Source organism: Mercenaria mercenaria, chromosome 19 (assembly GCF_021730395.1).
Source record: "Mercenaria mercenaria strain notata chromosome 19, MADL_Memer_1, whole genome shotgun sequence".
NCBI lineage: Eukaryota > Metazoa > Mollusca > Bivalvia > Venerida > Veneridae > Mercenaria > Mercenaria mercenaria.
The window spans coordinates 40,297,898-40,316,044 of NC_069379.1; the positions used below are offsets into that span (position 1 = coordinate 40,297,898).

Genomic DNA, 18,147 nt, shown 5'->3' on the forward strand with positions numbered 1-18,147 from the left:
CGCAATTTTCAATTGATGTCAGTAAATAAAATGCTTTGTCATATTCAATTGCGCGGCACCATTAGAATAATTTGAATCATCAGCACGAATAGCACGTGCTCAAGACGAAAACTATAAATTTATCTTAAAATATTCAATCGTTGTTCCGTTCTAATAAAGGATATTTTAAGCTTTTCCATTAGATCTGAATATATTCAAATTTTGCACTGAATAGTTTTGAAAATATGATCTAAATTGAAAATTCATTTCTTCAGTTACAATGTTCATTGCCAACCAAAAGACATATGTCTTAATTAGCAATAAAATACTTGCATATGTATGCTTTCTGCAATCTTTAAAAGTTACAATTTTAAATATCCCTTCGCAATTCTAGAGTTGTCAAGTATAATTCTAGAAATGTCGGACGACATTTAGATTCTTAACGTGCATGAGATAATTCCGTTTTCTCAAACTGTGCAAAAATGCAAGGAGGCACGTGCGCACACAACTTCCGAACTTGCTATCTTATAAGAACGCCTATCTACATATTGGTACTGGTTGCATATATACCCAAATCTTTGTTATCATGTCTCGCAAATCAGCAGTGATATTTTAATTGTTTTAAACCGTATTACTGAATGAATTCAGAACAGTAGACTTGCTTTCTCATTTGTTATTATCTATAATTAAAGATAGGTAGAAAGAATTTATATGAAACAATCACCACAATAATATACCACATATGTATAGAACTCAGACATAAGTGTATCATTTACTTCAGCAATCTGTCAGCCATGTTACGGCGTACCATGTTCCTGCTGTTTGGGAAGAACCTGTCATTGGGGAAAATGCACGAATGGATGCATAAATGGATATTGGGGTGACATGTGCTATAACTCTTGTCCCGAGAATTGTGTCACTTGCTCGAGTAGATATTCCTGTAGCAAATGTTATGATGGATTTTACAATAACGGAGATATGACTTTTCATACTGACTGTAGTCTCAAGTGTTCCACAGGATGCAAGCAATGTACTAACATTAATCGTTGCAATGAATGCCAAGTTGGATATTACATTGATCGAGGACAGTGCTTTAAATGTAGCACTAACTGCAAATCATGTAAAACCCTAAATTACTGTGATAAATGCATTGATGGCTATTATTGGGATGGACGTTTTTGTCAACACTGTAGCCATTCTTGCCATACATGCAATTCACTAGCAGATTGTATTGGTTGTTCATCTGTGTTTTATTTGTCGAATTATTGCTCCGATTGTCCATCATATTGCAACTCCTGCAAATCAGGTGCTTTATGCACCGAATGTATTAAAGGACACTACTTAGAGAATAATTTATGTCATCAATGTAAGGGCCAGTGTAGATCTTGTAAAACATGGATGGACTGCACCGAGTGTAATGAAAGGTATTATTTATGGAATGGTAATTGCTATCCGTGTGGTACAAATTGCATCAGATGCATTGGAATCTCTGACTGCTCTAAATGCGAAAATGGTTATTACATATACTTTGGGCAATGCCATAGTTGTAGTTTCCAGTGTAAATCATGTACGGCTAGTTATGGATGTATTTCTTGCAACGAAGGATACTACGTACAAAGCGGAGTTTGTAAGCAATGCAGGAAAGGATACTATTTGCAAACATACTATCAACAAACCTTTTGTGTACGGTGTCCGAGAAATTGCACTTCTTGCAGTTCATCACTCTTTTGCAATGAATGTAAAGTCGGGTTTAAAGGGACTGTTTGTTCGGATACTTGCTCTAACTGCAGAATTGGAACTATCTGCGACCAAACAACAGGCCATTGCAGTGACGGGTGCGCAGAAGGCTTCACTGGTGCATTATGCGACAGCCAATGTAACAGTGTTTGTAAGTCCTGTTCACAACAACATGAAGACAAATGTTTTGGATGCGTTGAAAATAAATATGGTAAAACATCTGACTTTTACACATGCGATCTTATGTGCCCTGACAGGTGTCTGAAACAGGCATGCAATGATGATACAGGTAACTGCCTTTACGGCTGTCAAGATGGATACTGGGGAACAAAATGTTCGGCCCCTTGTTCAGATAATTGCATTGAAAGCAAGTGCCTCAGTGAAAACGGGTTTTGTTCAATAGGCTGTATCAAGGGGTTTAAAGGAGAGCGTTGCAATTGTCCTCAGAACTGCAACTGTTTTGAAGATGGCGTTTGTGAGACTTGTAAACTCGGCTTTGCTGGTACCCAAAGGAACTGCGAATGCTCGACATGCTTAGATGTTTTTTGTGCGTCATGTTTTAATTCAACCTATTATGTGACGGATAACTACTGTTGTCCATGTAGTCATAACTGCAAGAATAATGAATGCATCTCTGATAGCGAATGCCTCAGTGGGTGCAAAATCGGATATTTCAGAAACGATTGTTCTAAGCTTTGCACAAGTAATGACATTAACTGCTTAGAATGTTTGACGGACGCAAACAATGGTTATGGCGGATGTAGCAGATGCCTTACAAATCATTATCCGCGTCAGGAAAACAGGGTATGTCGTGTATGCTCAAAGAAATGTAGAAATGGAACATGTGATTCTAGACACGGTTATTGTTCCACTGGTTGTGAAGATGGTTGGTGGGGGCCTACATGTGAAAAAAACTGTAGCCAAGGTTGCGTTATTTGTGCACAAAGCGATGGCATATGCTCTGTATGTGCTGATGACAAATATTTGCATGATTGCTCTTTAGCCTGCAGTGAGACTTGCAACACAACTGATGGAATGCCTAGATGTAGAATAATTGATGGGTCATGTTTATTTGGCTGTGTAAATCGAACATTTTATGGAACGAAGTGTGAGATGAAATGTAGTCCCACATGCCAGGAGCAAACCTGTAATCAAGCAAATGGTGCATGTCTAACTGGTTGCGCAGGGAACTACTTCGGGGTACAGTGCGAATATAAATGTAACGAAACATGTTTACTTTCGAAAAATGGTAAACTGTGCTATGAAGGCAACGGGACGTGTCTTTCAAACTGTCATAATGGTTATCATGGATATATGTGCAATATGACATGTAGCCAAACCTGTGTAAATAGAACATGTGATCGACTGACTGGAGCTTGCGTGTATGGCTGCGATTCTGGATTTGAGGGGTCTCGTTGTGAAATGGGTGAATATAAACTAAATTGATATACACTAATTTAATGTTTACTTTAGATATGCAGTGTATATGAATAAAAATAATATGTATTGAAAGAAAAGCCATACGTACCTAATATATTTCTATATATAATAAAAAATGTACATGATATAGTGGTATGCAGCGAAGTTATTGTAGAGCTCCATAAGACCGACCGCATATATTCCCATGCAGAACTGCAATACTCATATTTACAATTATAAGTGATATACATTTTGTTACTTTAGCCTACGTAAAATTGAAAATATCAACGTTAATAAACAAATAAAAAGACGAATACACATTAAATTTATCTTTGATCACTTTTTGCCGGAAGCATTTGCTTGTAAAATTACTTTCCATTTGAATAAAATGAAATATGTTATTACAGTATCTTTTGTCAACATAAAATTAATTATTTGAAAATCCATGATCGTTCTTTTTAACGTCATGGGGAGCAGTAAATCACGTGAAATACTCTTTTGTGTCAAATTGCACGATGATGATTTGATATAACTTTACGTTCATGACGAAACTAAATCATATTTCAAAAATACTTTTTTCTGATAACAAAGTGATAAGATATCTGACTTAATGGACAGTTATGTTATAAATATTTTAGAATCGGAGCATACAAGTGGCGTCAATAATAGTAATCTTAGAATCGGTGCATCAGTTGGAGCTACCTTCCTTGTAGTGTTAATTGTTGGAGCGATTGTTGGTGGTTTGCTGATCAAAAGGTAAGATTATCAACACTTAATTCTGAAAAGTATAATCATGGTTATTGTTAAAATATCGATTGTAATACAAACTAACATTAATACGTAATTTTAGTTAATGCTCTTTTGGAGCTGTATAAAATGTTATTTTTTTCAAGCAGAAATTGAACAAAAGAAGTATATAAATGTGTATTGTAACCGCGAGATGTACGCATGTTTAGTTAAAATGGTTGTGGAGCTTCAGTTTTTATAATTTCTCTTCTGCGATTCAAATTTAATATTTTCGAATTAAACAACTTGCTAAAATATTGTTTGCTCCTTATAAAGAATTTTAAGCAATCGTTATCAATAATTAATTTGGACATGCCTGATGACTGTTTTTAAAATAGTTAAATTTTTGTTAACAGTTTTACAAAACAAGAGGGTCATGATGACCCTGGATCGCTCACCCGAGTAATATGAGCTACATGTTTCAAACGTCAAACTGATAATTTTTAGAAATTTTTTTGAAGATTTTCCGATGTACAATCAAGTAACCCCTGGGGCGAGGTCAATTTTACCCCAGGGGTCATGATTTGAACAAAATTTGTAGAAGTCTACTAGGCAATGTAACATATCAAATATCTAAGATCTAGGCCTTCTGGTTTATTTTTAGCAAATTTATGAAGACTTCCCTATGTACAATTAAGTAACCCCTGGGGCTGGGTCAATTTGACCCTGGGTGTCAAGATTTAAACAAATTTTGTAGAGGTCCTTTAAACAATGCTACAAGTCAAATATCTAAGCTCTAGGCCTTCTGGTTTATTTTTAGAACATTTTGAAGATTTTTCTATGTACAATCAAGTAACCCAAAGGGGCGGGGTCAATTTGACCCTGGGGGTCATGATTTGAACAAATTTTGTAGAAATCTGCTAGGCAATGTTACATATCAAATAGCTAAGATCTAGGCCTTCTGGTTTATTTTAAGAACATTTTTGAATATTTTCCTATATAAAATCAAGTGAACCCTGGGGTGGGTGTCAATTTTGACCCCGGGGGTCATGATTTGAACAAATTTTGTAGAGGTCCACTAGGCAATGCTACATGTCAAATATCTAAACTCTAGGCCTACTGGTTTATTTTTAGAAAATGTTGAAGATTTTTCTATGTACAATCAAGTAACCCGAAGGGGCGGGGTCAATTTGACCCCGGGGGTCATGATTTGAAAAAAATTGTTGAAGTCTGCTAGGCAATGCTACATATCAAATAGCTTAGCTCTAGGCCTTCTGGTTTATTTTTAGAAAATTTTTGAAGATTTTTCTATATAAAATCAAGTGACCCCTGGGGCAGGGTCAATTTTGACCCGGGGATCATGATTTGAACAAATTTTATAGAGATCCACTAGGCAATGCTACAAGTCAAATATCTAAGCTCTAGGCCTTCTGGTTTATTTTTTATTTTTTTTTTTTGAAGATTTTCCTATAGAAATCTATGTAAAATCAAGTGACCCCTGGGGCGGGGTCAATTTTGATCCCGGTGTCATGATTTGAACAACTTTAGTAGAGGTCCACTAGACAATGCTACAGTTCAAATAACTAAGCTCTAGAGCTTCTGGTTTCTGTGAAGAAGATTTTTTTAGATTTTCCTATGTAAAATCAAATGACCCCTGGGGCGGGGTCAATTTTGACCCCGGGGTCATGATTTGAATAAACTTGGTAGAGGTCTACTAGGCGATGCTTCACACCAAATATCTAAGCTCTAGGGCTTCTGGTTTTTGAGAAAAAGATTTTTAAAATTTTTCCTTTCGGTTGCCATGGCAACTAGAGTTCTGCATGGAATTCAATTCTTTGAACAATTTTTTTAGAAGACCACGCAAAGAACATCCCTGTGAAGTTTCATCAAAATTGGCCTGTTGGTTTAGGAGGAGATGTTGTTTAAAGGAAAATGTGGACGGACGGACGACGTACGGACGCCGGACGGTGAGCGATCATAATAGCTCACCCCGAGCACTTTGTGCTCAGATGAACTAAAAATAAGTGTTGCCTTGCATGAATATTATCTATTATTCCAGGTGCCGTTCCGTTTGGTGTTTACAAAGTATGAATAATTTCTATTTAACTGACTATTCTTGCAAGATATTATTTTCATACGTGTGCAAGTTAAATAATCATGATTTACTAACAGGCGGCGCAATAAAAAGATCTACGAGGACGAAGCCATAACAGATACCACTGTAGTTACCTATAGTGAAGTAGTATTAAGCGGAAATCAATCGGAGCAAAATGATGCAGGTAAACCATTTCCCCTTGCAAAAGAAATGTCGGAACATTGTTAACGTCATGTTTTTAATTTACAGTTTACTGAATATAGACATGAAGTAAAAGTCAATTCTCTGTTTACAGGAAATATTATTTAGATTTTAACATCATTCATTTATTGTTGATTTACATATATTACAGTATATGCTGTGCCTAACAAACCAAAGAAAAATGCAACTGAACGATCAAAGATTTCAGATAAAACAAACAGCGATGCGAAAAGTTCAAATGCAGTCTACCAAGTGAATAGAGCAAAACATCACAACGTAAAATCAGTTTGTATTCCAAACTACGAAGAAGTCAGTAATGACGAAAATATAAGATGTGACAATGATAATATTATCAACAGGACACGTAACAACAACCCACCACTTGCACAAAACCAGAGAGTTTTCTATGAAAATACAAATGTTCAAGAGTCTGTTTACATGAATTCAGGGGCACCAAAAAATTCAAACCGATCGGCTTATTCATTCTTGGAGATTGATGAAGAAGATGTAAGCGGTCTGGCAGCTAATGTAAACAAATTTGTTCGTTCCTATTATTTCTTTTTTAATGTTTTGAGCAAGATAGCTAAATTGCTTTCTAAACTTTTCCCATCTCGTTAGCATTATTCAAAATACATTTTGTTTTGAAACGAATGGTAACTTTAAGGTAGTTCCGCATGTTTGTAAAACTGGAAATAGTGACTAAAGCCTGTTCAGGGATATAGAAAAGATAATATTTTCACAAATAGATGGCAACCCGTAAGTAAAGGTATCACAACTACAATCTTTGTATAAATAAAATATATTATCAAAAATGTTGGCACGTCGAAAAATTTAAATACTATCCTCAAAATAATCTGAAATGTACGGGTGAATGGAACCGAGAACAAATATCTTAAAACCAAGAAGACGGTCCTATACATATCTTTTCAACATGTTCTAGCCAGTATGTTTATTTACCACATTGGGAAGTGTTAGTAAAAATATAAATTGTAGAAAAAATATATTTGCGAAAATGTCATCAAAATTTTGATTTTCCCAGTAAGTTCAAGTACAAAAGGGTGCGTAAGGTCTACTCTTTTCAAAACAGTTTATCAAAACATCAAGCACTCGATCGTCTTATTAATTGCCGTATTTTCTCATTGTATTTTGAAGTATTAAACACATCAAGGTTTAAGCAGAACATATATTGTAGAAATAATTTGATTCGAACGTGCACAATACCTTAAAACGTGTTTTTCAAGATAATACAGAAACTTCAAAAATATTAAATTACACAAATATATAATCTTATTTATTTTACTTTCACAACGCTTTTTAAGAAGACACACAAAACGATTTTTTTCCAGAACATATATTTAAAAAAAAGAAAATGTACAAGCACCATAGCATAGTTTGATTTTAATGAATTTTGAAATGTCATCAATAATATTTTGTTCCGAACGAATATCTTAAGCAATTATTTAAAGTTATTATTTAAAGTATTTTACATGAAATTGGCAAATCAATAAATAGCGGTTCAGTACACTTTATAGGTCCAAACTAAAATAAGTTACGATCCTCAAAGAAATATTTTCACCTTAAATAGGTTAACTTTGATATGGCAAAGTTATCTATTTCAAACCTGAATTTACATATTTACTTACCGAAGGATCGAGAAAGAACATATTAATTTATTTAATTCTGTAAGTTTCATTCATATGATTTTGATTTAATTGAATTTGACTAGAAAAATGCTTAAATTCATTTAAAACTTGCATAAATGAATACTATCATAATCAGTTTTAGATAAAGTTTAGACTAATGAGAGAATACCTCTCAGTATTTTTCTACATTTTATTACGTGTAACAACACAAAACTTCAGCTGACAATTATCTGTTTGAATTAATGTTTGTAATGTAGTACTAATTTTCTTAATATACTGCGTCAGATTTGGTTTCCGTAGAAACCCATGTAAATCCAGCATAATTATGTTTTTGTTTTCTTATTTGAAATTATAAATACATGTACCTCATAAGTGACATTCTCAAAAAATGTCATTTATCCGCGTTGCATCATAGAAAAAAAAAAGTTTGTTCATGTAATTCTGCAATCAGAAATGAAAGCAGTTGTCTGTGCTTTAGAGACGGGTGGTTTGACAACCCAAAGCTATTTTACAGCTATGAATGCCTATTCAAACATTTTGTACAAGCAACAGATGGTTCGTTAGAAAAAATGTTAGTCATTTACCCTTAATAACATGCATTGTATGTAATTAACTCAAACTAGTGTCAACCTCAAACGAAGAAAGCCAAAACGACCGAGATTTAAGTCAAATACGGTATTTCATATTCAGGTACAAGAAGACACTAGAACAAGAGGACACGAATTTGATTATGCTTACTACAATGTGGCAGCTATGAAGAAGAGAAAAGTGATGTTGAACGAGTTGTCAGAATACGTTTCGAAGAAGACAAAAGAGGACTTCATCGATGAGTTTAATGCTAGTATTACTAACAAATTTAAATGATAAAAGCCATTTCGCCTATTAAATAATGCTGTTACGGGTCACGCAAGGTGTTGTAATACTCTGTCTTAAGACATTTTTTAAATTTTATACACCATTGCAGTTTATACTGTGTATGAACCAAACTGTTCGGAACAATAAATAAACATATTCTAGTCAATAGCTGCGTTTAGAAAATTTTAATTGGCTAATTAACATATACACTGAAACTGACCTGACACATTTCCTGCTTAGTGGAGAACAATAAACATCGTGTTTTCAGTTTTTGTTCAAACAGATTATTTTATAACATTATCTCAAAGAGTGTTAAGTAAAAAATAAGATGAAAGTATCCTAAGCCAGTGCAAACGGGCGTGAGGGAAGTGGCAGTTCCCATTACCTCTCATGTTCAAACTCAATCAAACAGATTTTGCTAATAAAGATCTTCATACAGACTGTTTACCTTGTTTGAAATATAAAATCATTTTGATTTTTGTACAATTATACTTCGAATCTTAGACTGTTAAAAATACATTTTCCCAACTGAGACTGCCTGTAGAAAAGTATACACATTAAGCATACACTGAAAATTTATTTTTCAAAGAGATGCTTTATGTTCACGACGAAATATACCACAAAAGTGCATGCTTTAAAGTCAAAATAGACTATTTTCTGAGGGAATCATTTTCTACTTGTTTTAAACAATTTGGTATATATTGTGACATCAGTGTTCTACAAAGGAAGCAATTGTATCAATATATCTTACAAGAGCCTTACATGCAAACCAGTTTTAGACTATTAAACAGACCGAATAATAAACCTTACAGGTTCGCAGCCTGTTGACGATTACATAACCGATTTGATATATAACTATTATGTCAATTATGTTACTGCTACTGTTCGATCTTAGTCAATGAAATATTTGTTTTGTTTTGTTTTAGGAACTTCCAGCAGGTCTAATCAAACCTTACACAGAATCGCAGAAGAAAGAAAATATAAAAATGAATAGATACAAAGGAATTTATCCATGTTTGTTCCATTTATTATCTATTTATATAATATATAAACCAAGCGTTGTAAAGGGACTTCTGTGGGGTATATTCTTATAGAGTTCTTCTAAGTTTCTACAGGATGCATATCTTCATTTCTGTAAAATACATAGAGCAAAGGACGTTTTTTCTATCATTAAAACACTTTTATTAGATTGTTACACAAACAACTGTAAGAAGACAATCGTTTAGATTTTTGAATAATTGTTTTACGTTATATGAAATCGGTAAAGTTAATTGATCGGTTCTTTTTAATTAGATGACCAAAGAAGAGTGATTCTAAATGAAGGTTACTCCGATTATATAAACGCAAGCTACATAGACGTAAGTAAATGATATGTATTTTATTTCTATACACTGTCCAACATATTGAAGCCAAACAGGTTCTATTATAAGTTGTGAAGGAAAAAGCAGTAGGCGTGTTACGCATTTGATATTTCACTGTTTATAATTAATCTTGGTTATATGAACATTTTTCTCAGGTAAAATATATTGTTTTATTTTAATCTCACAGGGATACAAGAAGATAAAGGCTTACATAGCTTCCATAGGTAGGTTGTATAGTATTTATACAACAACATTTCACATTGTTTAAACCAAAGACAGAACTGTAAAAAGTAAAATGTCGATAAATGTCATACACTGTTAATGCCTAGTTTCAATTATTACAAAATCAAGGTCTGTTAATTCTGTGCAAATTGTTTGTGACATATTTTCATAAACTGATACTATTGTTTACGTTTACATTAGGAAAATATGAAGAATGAAGAGCGTAGTGTTCACCATATCTTAGTAAACAGGTCATCAATCTGATCTTTAATAGGAGAATATTTTTTACCCTGAATAGATACAATTACACTCAAGAAATGATATATATACATGTATTGATTCTATATGTTGTTGCTATTACGAATTAAGGTCCAACATATAAATACATGGAGGATATGTCGCCATTCTGGAGAATGGTATGGCAAGAGAAAGTGGGGAAAATTGTCATGCTAACCAAGCTGTCGGAGGCAGGGGTGAGATTCTTATTTTTCATAATATATAACAGTTATTGTGGGATGATGACGTGATTATCCAATTTAGTAACCTTGCGTAGGAAATGTGCACCGATATTACCATACAACATTTCATTTTATGACTACCCTGAAAAAGAGCAGTAAGTATCTTATAGAAATTTTAATGCTAGATTGTTCTTATGAAGCAAATGTTTACAGTCAATCCTTTTCTACTTTCACTCCCGTAAGGTAAATATAGTAAAAGAAACAATAAATGCTATTTCAACGTGAAACAAATACGTCTTTAGCATGGCATATGGTTGTTTATAAGACCTTCACTTTCAGCGGTAAATCTCACTTCCTGCGGAACTCCATGTAACCAATTACCAATGGAATTCACGAGGCATAAGCCTTATTGTTAATATATCCCATATCGCATCGTAGTAAAGTAGTAAATTAAGTCAAACTACAAAGTTTTTATGACTTTATAAATTGTTTTTTTCTTAATATGATCCATGGTGACAAGATAATATTTAGCATGGTCTCAATAAAATTGTCGACAGATATGACGTAGTAGCATTGTTTATTCAACACTGTACGTTTTACTAAATGTTCATTGTGTGTAACGAAACTAGGGAATGCTTTTATCCAAATGTTAGTGCGCAGAGTTCTATCCGAAAATTAGTTCACATAGACCATATGTTGTCTCCATATCACTGTCTGTATGAGCTAATCGCGAAAACATATGAACTATAAGTAATATTTATACATAAAATCTCTATTTTCAAAGTATTTCAAGGCTATGTCTAAGCATTCCCTGTAAGAAAGATCGCCATATTCTTGTCAAACAAATTCACATAACCTTGAATACATTTGTCGCGTTTATGCAATAAATGCAATACACTGTATAAATACAATACAATGTATCCTACAATACAAAGTATAAGAATCACGACTTTAAGAAGTGATTAGGAAAACACTGAATGTCAAATAAAACCAAGACGTTTCAAACAGTGAGTTAGCACTTTGACAATATACCCTAATTCGATTTTAACTCTTTTCTTGTAGCATGTACTTATTTGCTACGTAAATATATTGTACTGTTCCCCCAAGCATTTGTGTCATGAACAAGAACAGACACAAACAAAGCGAGCGAGCCTGCCATTGTTGCATTATATGCTTCTTAAGAATTTTTATATACTAGTATCTTACTACATGTGCGTCATATGCATCGATCTAAAAGTTCTTTTTGGCTTATACAATAGATGTATAACGGAATTTTAACGTAAATGACCTACTTACAGTCAGTTCGCGGAAACAAATCTAGAACAAGTGTGAATGATTAAATGAGCCATAAGTAGATGTACATCTCAATATATCATAAAGAGATATTTTTTATTCATGATATGTCAATGAAATGTTATATCATGAGAACATCTCGGAACGTCTATTCGCGAATATGGTACATTAACTGAAAACCAAACAATTAAGGTTACAGACCACACCGTTTAGGTTACAGATCTACATATACTTAAGTACAACTATTTCCTATTACAAAAATGATAATATATCACAGAATTTATAAAAAGTGGTGAAATACTTTCGGTTTTAACAACTTTGGAAATAATGAATATTTAAAAATATTGCATGTTTTGCATAATTCCTCAGAAAAGAAATCATACAGAGCAGACAGTGAATTCATTCAAGCACCAACAAGTGGAAGACACCAATGGTCTCGAGATTAAACTTTTGATTAATTTTGTGTAACTAAGCTTCGTCTTCGAAATGAAATGCATCGCAAAACTGTACTGAGAGTTAGAATAGTCGCTGTTACTAAAACATTAAGCTGTAAATAAGATCTGTGAAAAAGATCATTTGAAGACCTAGAAGGTAACCAAGCAACATAAAAGCAGACTCGGTCTGACTGAATCTGTTCATAAGAAGTAATAGCCCTTCAGTATCAAAGTATTCAAAAAGTGGACTATTTTATTTGATTTCAATATAATTTCTTATTTCACGTTTGCGTTTGAAATATATTGATATATTTCAATAATCTTAACCAAGAGGTAAGTTTAAAAACAGTATGTAGCTTCCTAATTTATTGATTTCAAATCTATCCTGGTTGGTAAAGGGAGGCAATTTTAAGTTTACAACGTGCATTTTTAATAAATTTCGGCTACGTTCATATTTTTAAATGTTAAGCGTTGACAATTATAATACTGTAGTTCATATATTCATATTTATGTCAACAAATTTATTAGAATGTACTTTTTAATTACATAAAATAAATACATAAAAATGTCTTTTTAATTGACAGATTTTCGTTTGAGATATTGCATTGCGTTAGACTTAAATCTCCTATTAAGCTTGTGGACTGAGCGTCGATAATAAAATGACATTCCTCTAAATAGGCACTTACAGGCCATGACAAACGAAATCAACACCTTTCTTGTCTTAATACCTTATTCCATATTGTGTTTTATTCTATTTTCGGTTTGATTTGCTGAGAAATGTAAATGATTATTCCTGCAACATGTAACAATGTTGTATAGAACATTTAGGAGCGTTTATGGCTAATGTTGCAGACAAGGGGACAATATATTGAATGCCCGATGAAGAAATTACATGTGCATTACTTAGGAACTTTACATATGCAATACCATCAACGTCTGTGTCATTGCATAGTAAATGATGCCTAAAATAAATGTCTTTTAACATATACATGATATCAAATTTTGTTGTTCTGGCATACATTTAAAGTCATCCTGTAAATACCATCAACGTCTGTGTCATTGCATAGTAAATGATGCCTAAAATAAATGTCTTTTAACATATACATGATATCAAATTTTGTTGTTCTGGCATACATTAATAGTCATCCTGTAAATATAGGATAATGTGGCTTATTTGGAGCCCAAGCTACCGACTGAAGACATGCCTGACTCCAACATGGCTAATGCCTTTGTGCGGAGAGTTCAGATACTCTTTAAAACGCAATACGTCAGTCCAGGCCGCCTCAAGACAGAATTAACGATTATGAGATTAGAATAACACACTGATGTCACATGTTGTGTCACAATAGCAGTTTGAGAGATAGGGGTCTAAAACAGAGATAGTCAGGTTCTAGTCTGTCCAGCTCAGGTTATTACCATACGTTTGCTTCGAACACAATTATCATAAAGACACTTCGCCATACAACATATACATGAACAAAGACAAATATTGGAGCATGGTTGAAAAATGATATAATCAAATTTGTTATAAAATGAAATTAAGATTGTTGTTCTTGCAGTAATAATTGTGGTTTATTCTAACACGATCCGATTCATTTTCCTATTAAACAAAGAAGGCTGGAGACAGTGATTTATTAAACAACAATTCACTGTTCTGACGTCACAACTATTACGTCATAGCGTCAAGCGGCGTACGGCGCGTGGAAAGAACCGATTGAAAACGGGCAAATATTTAATGCATGCCGACAAGGTGTACTTTAAGTCCTTGATAACGTGTTAGAATCGAAATAATATATCTCATTTAGTGATTTGCTCTTGAATAAATCACTGTTGTCGTTCAGATGCGTAGCATATATCCTCGGGCTACGCCTCGTGATAAAATTCCTTCGCATCTGAACTCAAGCAGTGATTATTCAGCGACAAATCACCGATGAGATATATTATTTCTTAAGTAATTTCTTCTTCTTAATTTTTATATTTGTTTTACTATAATCATAATGCAATATTTTAGATACGCAATGCGTCTATCGTATTTAAACCATTACATGAAAGTTAAATTAATGGCAATAGCACGATATTGTTGAATTACACAACATTAACTTAATTGTATATCATTAATTTTATTACTGCTCCTAATTAATAATTAACTAAATCCGTTTTCTTTCAGCATAATGGGTTACAAATGAAAGGATTGGAACAGAGAGACAATTTGTTTTTGTCTTTTGTATGTCACATTTCCTTTTTCCAGGAGGTTAGTGTAGTTCAATGCATTACATTACCGATATTCCTAGTTGTTTGAAGAAATTGCATTACAACCCGCAACATGCAATGCTCAAATTACACTGGAAATGTTTGATGTACTCGTTGATTCTTATCTGGGATCCCCAACGAGCGATTTGTATATCTTCAGTTACGCAGAGTTAGCAACGCATACTTTTTATTCCCTCCCCCAAACAAAACGCAGTCGGTATTTACGGGTTTCACATTATTGTTACCGAATAAATCAATGAAACCTGTGAAAAGATCCTTTTGAAGCATAGAAATGAACCAAGCAAGATGATAGCAGACCCGGTTTGACTGAATCTGTTCATGAGAGGTAATGGAATAATGAAAAGTGCAACACCCTTTATACCCCTGTTTTTACAAGAAAATAAACACCTTCTGCTCCTTGGTGGTTAAAATAATGTGTTAATCAGAGAAAGCAGAGCACGGATATGTATTCCGATAGGATAGTACTCTGATGCATCGCGTGCTCCTGATAAGTCTGACCTTGCAAAGTAAAAAATACATGGCATTGATAAAGTTAATGATTAAAATCTCGTTAATGCTCCATTTAAATCGATTATGAGAACATCAGTGCTTAGTAACTGACGTAACAGAGCCGTGAGTAATATTTGTAATAAGACTTAAGAATCACGGAAGTATTAAGATACAAAATTAGACATTAACTTTTATGTTTTTAACAGGAATATTTTCAAGGCCATATCGTTTAAGGGATTGCGTGAGTATATGGTTGACGTCATATGCGCATTCACTGAAATACAAGTGACAGAAGTTCTATACAAAATCTTGCATGAAAACTTTGCCCTTTTTAACATATCGGTTAAACAATCTTATCGAATAAAACATCAGTTTGCGAGTTATTGTTTGGCTTTATGATAACAAGAATGGAGGAATCCAATTCAAATATATGAATGACTTGTAAATTGATTCAACCGTACTTAAATGTATTTTGAAGTATAAAGGTTTTGTTTGTCTGTTAGAGTTTGATTGTTTAATAGCTTCCGCTAAGTCAAGATAAAATAGTCTGGTCTACAAATAAAATGATTCAAAAGGGATAAATTTAAGGGAGTGGACCGGTTATGACAACTGGTAATTGCCGCTCGAAAAAGTATTCTTGTATGACCTTTCGGCATTCTTCTGACGTAATGTAGCACATACGAGCACTTGGCTTTCCGTTCATATATTCCGGAGAATGCCGAAATCGCATTCTGAGTCTGAGAATACGTAAACAAATGGTTGATTCATATTGTCATTACGGGTCCACTACCTTACGGAAGCCTCTGTAGCTTAACGTTCAATATCCGAACATATGGACACTTTTTCCTCTGATGACGTTGTTTTAGATAATGGGTTCCTAGGTCTTATTTCAGCAGCAGGTTGTAGTTGACGGACAACACTCTGTTACGAAAGACCGGTGGAGTCAGTATGATTTCACTCTTAATAACTGAATACTTTGAATTGTGAAGTGTGAAGTCATGATTTGACGATTTCACACTTCAACATTTTTCGTTTGTAATTTTTTTATGAAATGTTAAAATCGTGAAGTCATGAACTAAGAAATCCTGATTATATACTTCATGATTTCAAACTTCTCTATATATATCACGCTTTGTTAAATTCTAATCTGTTGTGAAGTGTGAAACCATAAAGTATGAAACCATGGACTTCACGATTTCATGTTTCATGATTTTTTTTGAAAATCGGGAAGTAAGACATCACGATTTTCAAACATTGCTATTTAACGTTTTATGAAATTTAAAATATCGCGAAGTCGTGAGATATGAGCTCGCGACCTTCGGTGTTTTTATACTTAACGATTTCAAACTTCCCTATTTCACGTTTTATTTATAAAATGTTAGAATATCGTGAAGTAGTGAAGTCTTAAATCGGGAAGTACATGACGGAAGTGTAATGCTTCACAATTTCAAATTTGATGAAAATACATCGTGAGGCTTTGAAGTGTAAAAATCGTGAATTATTTTTACTTCGTACTTCACAATTTCAAGTTTTCAAAATTTTACTTGTAAAATTATGAAGATACCATCGGTCTTTCGTAGATTTTCCATTTTCTGTTGTGTACAGTCTACTTGTATGGGCAATGTATTCTACCAGTTTCGGAGAACAATCAAGATGACCCGGAGATGCCCCTCCGAGTACAATTGCATGTATTAACCACTTTGTCACAGATGTCAATTCATTTTATAAAGGGATTTATTTTAAGCATGCTGTTGGAGAAAGCCAAATGATTTTGTAATGAAACAGAAGAGATTCCAAACAATATATTCATTCACATTTGTGAGAGCATTATGATAGATTTATACACCAGAGCATTCTCTTGATTGCACATTTCTCTCTATTAATACCGAATATATGAGAAACATAAGACCATATACAGTTGGCACTCCATATCTCGAACTCGCTTATCTCACAATGCCGGCTGTCTCAAACACATTTTCAAGACCCAACCTGAAAACAGGCGCACAAAACATTTCGTTATATCGAAGTAAAACGCTTGGGGAAATTGGCAGTTGCTTGCGGAGAACAGGTTTGTACTGGTATAGAATCCAGGAACACTGGTTAGGTTAACTGTCCGCCGTTACCTAACTGAAATGCTGTTGAAAAAAAAAGCCGTTAAATCCAAAACAAACAAACAAAATCTAGTTACATTCTGTGTCTTATCACATTTCCTGTATATTTACTGTCTGAGCAAAAGCAAGACTGCCTTATTATTTTTCGAAGTGTCTATCATGGTTTTAATTTAAGAATAATATACTTTAGAACTGAGTGACTCTAAAAAAAAAACGAAACATCAACCACATTACATTCATACATTTCTGACAATCATACCCATCTAGTGGTCTGGTGGATGCATTCGGACATTAGTGACTTGAAAGATTTCTACGATTAAGATAAAGACACGTTAACATAGAAAAAATGTTTTAACGCTTGAATTAGTACAAAGATTATTATCACATTTTGGATGTTTGCTTTGTTGAATCAATATCAAATCAATTTAAATACAGTTTTCCCTCTATACATTTCAGGCATACCTAATTGGATAATGTTTTATCTGAAGGGAGAATAAAGAAAATATTTTTTCTTCATGTTTGAAGAGGGGTATTAAAGAGGAATATCTTTTAACATATCGCTTAGTATACCCGGTATATTTGACGTCATAATCGGCGGTTGTTGAACTACAATTGACAGCAATTCTATACAAGGATATTTTTTACAATACTTTACTGATTGTGAAGTATGTCGATAGAACAATTTATTCGACAATAAAAGCTCATTTAACGAAATCCTTTGAGTATCTAGGAAATAATTCAGTACTGTTCTGGAATTGTTTGAGTAGCTTGATAAACTAATACCTGAGGTAGACCACAACATTTTTATGTCTCCATAACAATAGTCCTGTTTTAAAGACTCTATATGTTGACA

The 18,147-nt window shown here is 33.6% G+C and overlaps 2 protein-coding genes across 2 annotated transcripts; both read left to right on the top strand.

Moving 5' to 3' along the window:
• Positions 1 to 796: 796 nt before the first annotated feature.
• LOC128551159 (proprotein convertase subtilisin/kexin type 5-like) lies at positions 797 to 8,869 on the top strand. Its single transcript, XM_053531646.1, has 5 exons — positions 797 to 3,142; positions 3,774 to 3,891; positions 6,034 to 6,140; positions 6,309 to 6,685; positions 8,491 to 8,869. Exons 1-5 carry the CDS (start codon positions 865 to 867, stop codon positions 8,662 to 8,664), a joined length of 3,054 nt encoding a protein of 1,017 aa, XP_053387621.1. The 5' UTR covers positions 797 to 864; the 3' UTR covers positions 8,665 to 8,869.
• A 156-nt stretch (positions 8,870 to 9,025) lies between these two features.
• Positions 9,026 to 13,741, top strand: LOC128551040 (receptor-type tyrosine-protein phosphatase epsilon-like). The gene is made up of 5 exons (XM_053531317.1): positions 9,026 to 9,669; positions 9,949 to 10,013; positions 10,204 to 10,240; positions 10,608 to 10,711; positions 13,583 to 13,741. The coding sequence occupies exons 1-5, from the start codon at positions 9,642 to 9,644 to the stop codon at positions 13,739 to 13,741; spliced, it is 393 nt and encodes a 130-aa protein (XP_053387292.1). The 5' UTR covers positions 9,026 to 9,641.
• Positions 13,742 to 18,147: the final 4,406 nt, after the last annotated feature.

Excerpts from the sequence above, each read along its gene's own strand:
- LOC128551159 (XM_053531646.1), top strand. The coding sequence starts at position 865 with ATGTGCTATAACTCTTGTCCCGAGAATTGTGTCACTTGCTCGAGTAGA. Across the intron at positions 3,892-6,033 it reads GGTGGTTTGCTGATCAAAAG|GCGGCGCAATAAAAAGATCT; the intron begins GTAAGATTATCA and ends ATTTACTAACAG. Across the intron at positions 6,141-6,308 it reads ATCGGAGCAAAATGATGCAG|TATATGCTGTGCCTAACAAA; the intron begins GTAAACCATTTC and ends CATATATTACAG.
- LOC128551040 (XM_053531317.1), top strand. The coding sequence starts at position 9,642 with ATGAATAGATACAAAGGAATTTATCCAT. Across the intron at positions 10,014-10,203 it reads TAAACGCAAGCTACATAGAC|GGATACAAGAAGATAAAGGC; the intron begins GTAAGTAAATGA and ends TTAATCTCACAG. Across the intron at positions 10,241-10,607 it reads GGCTTACATAGCTTCCATAG|GTCCAACATATAAATACATG; the intron begins GTAGGTTGTATA and ends TTACGAATTAAG.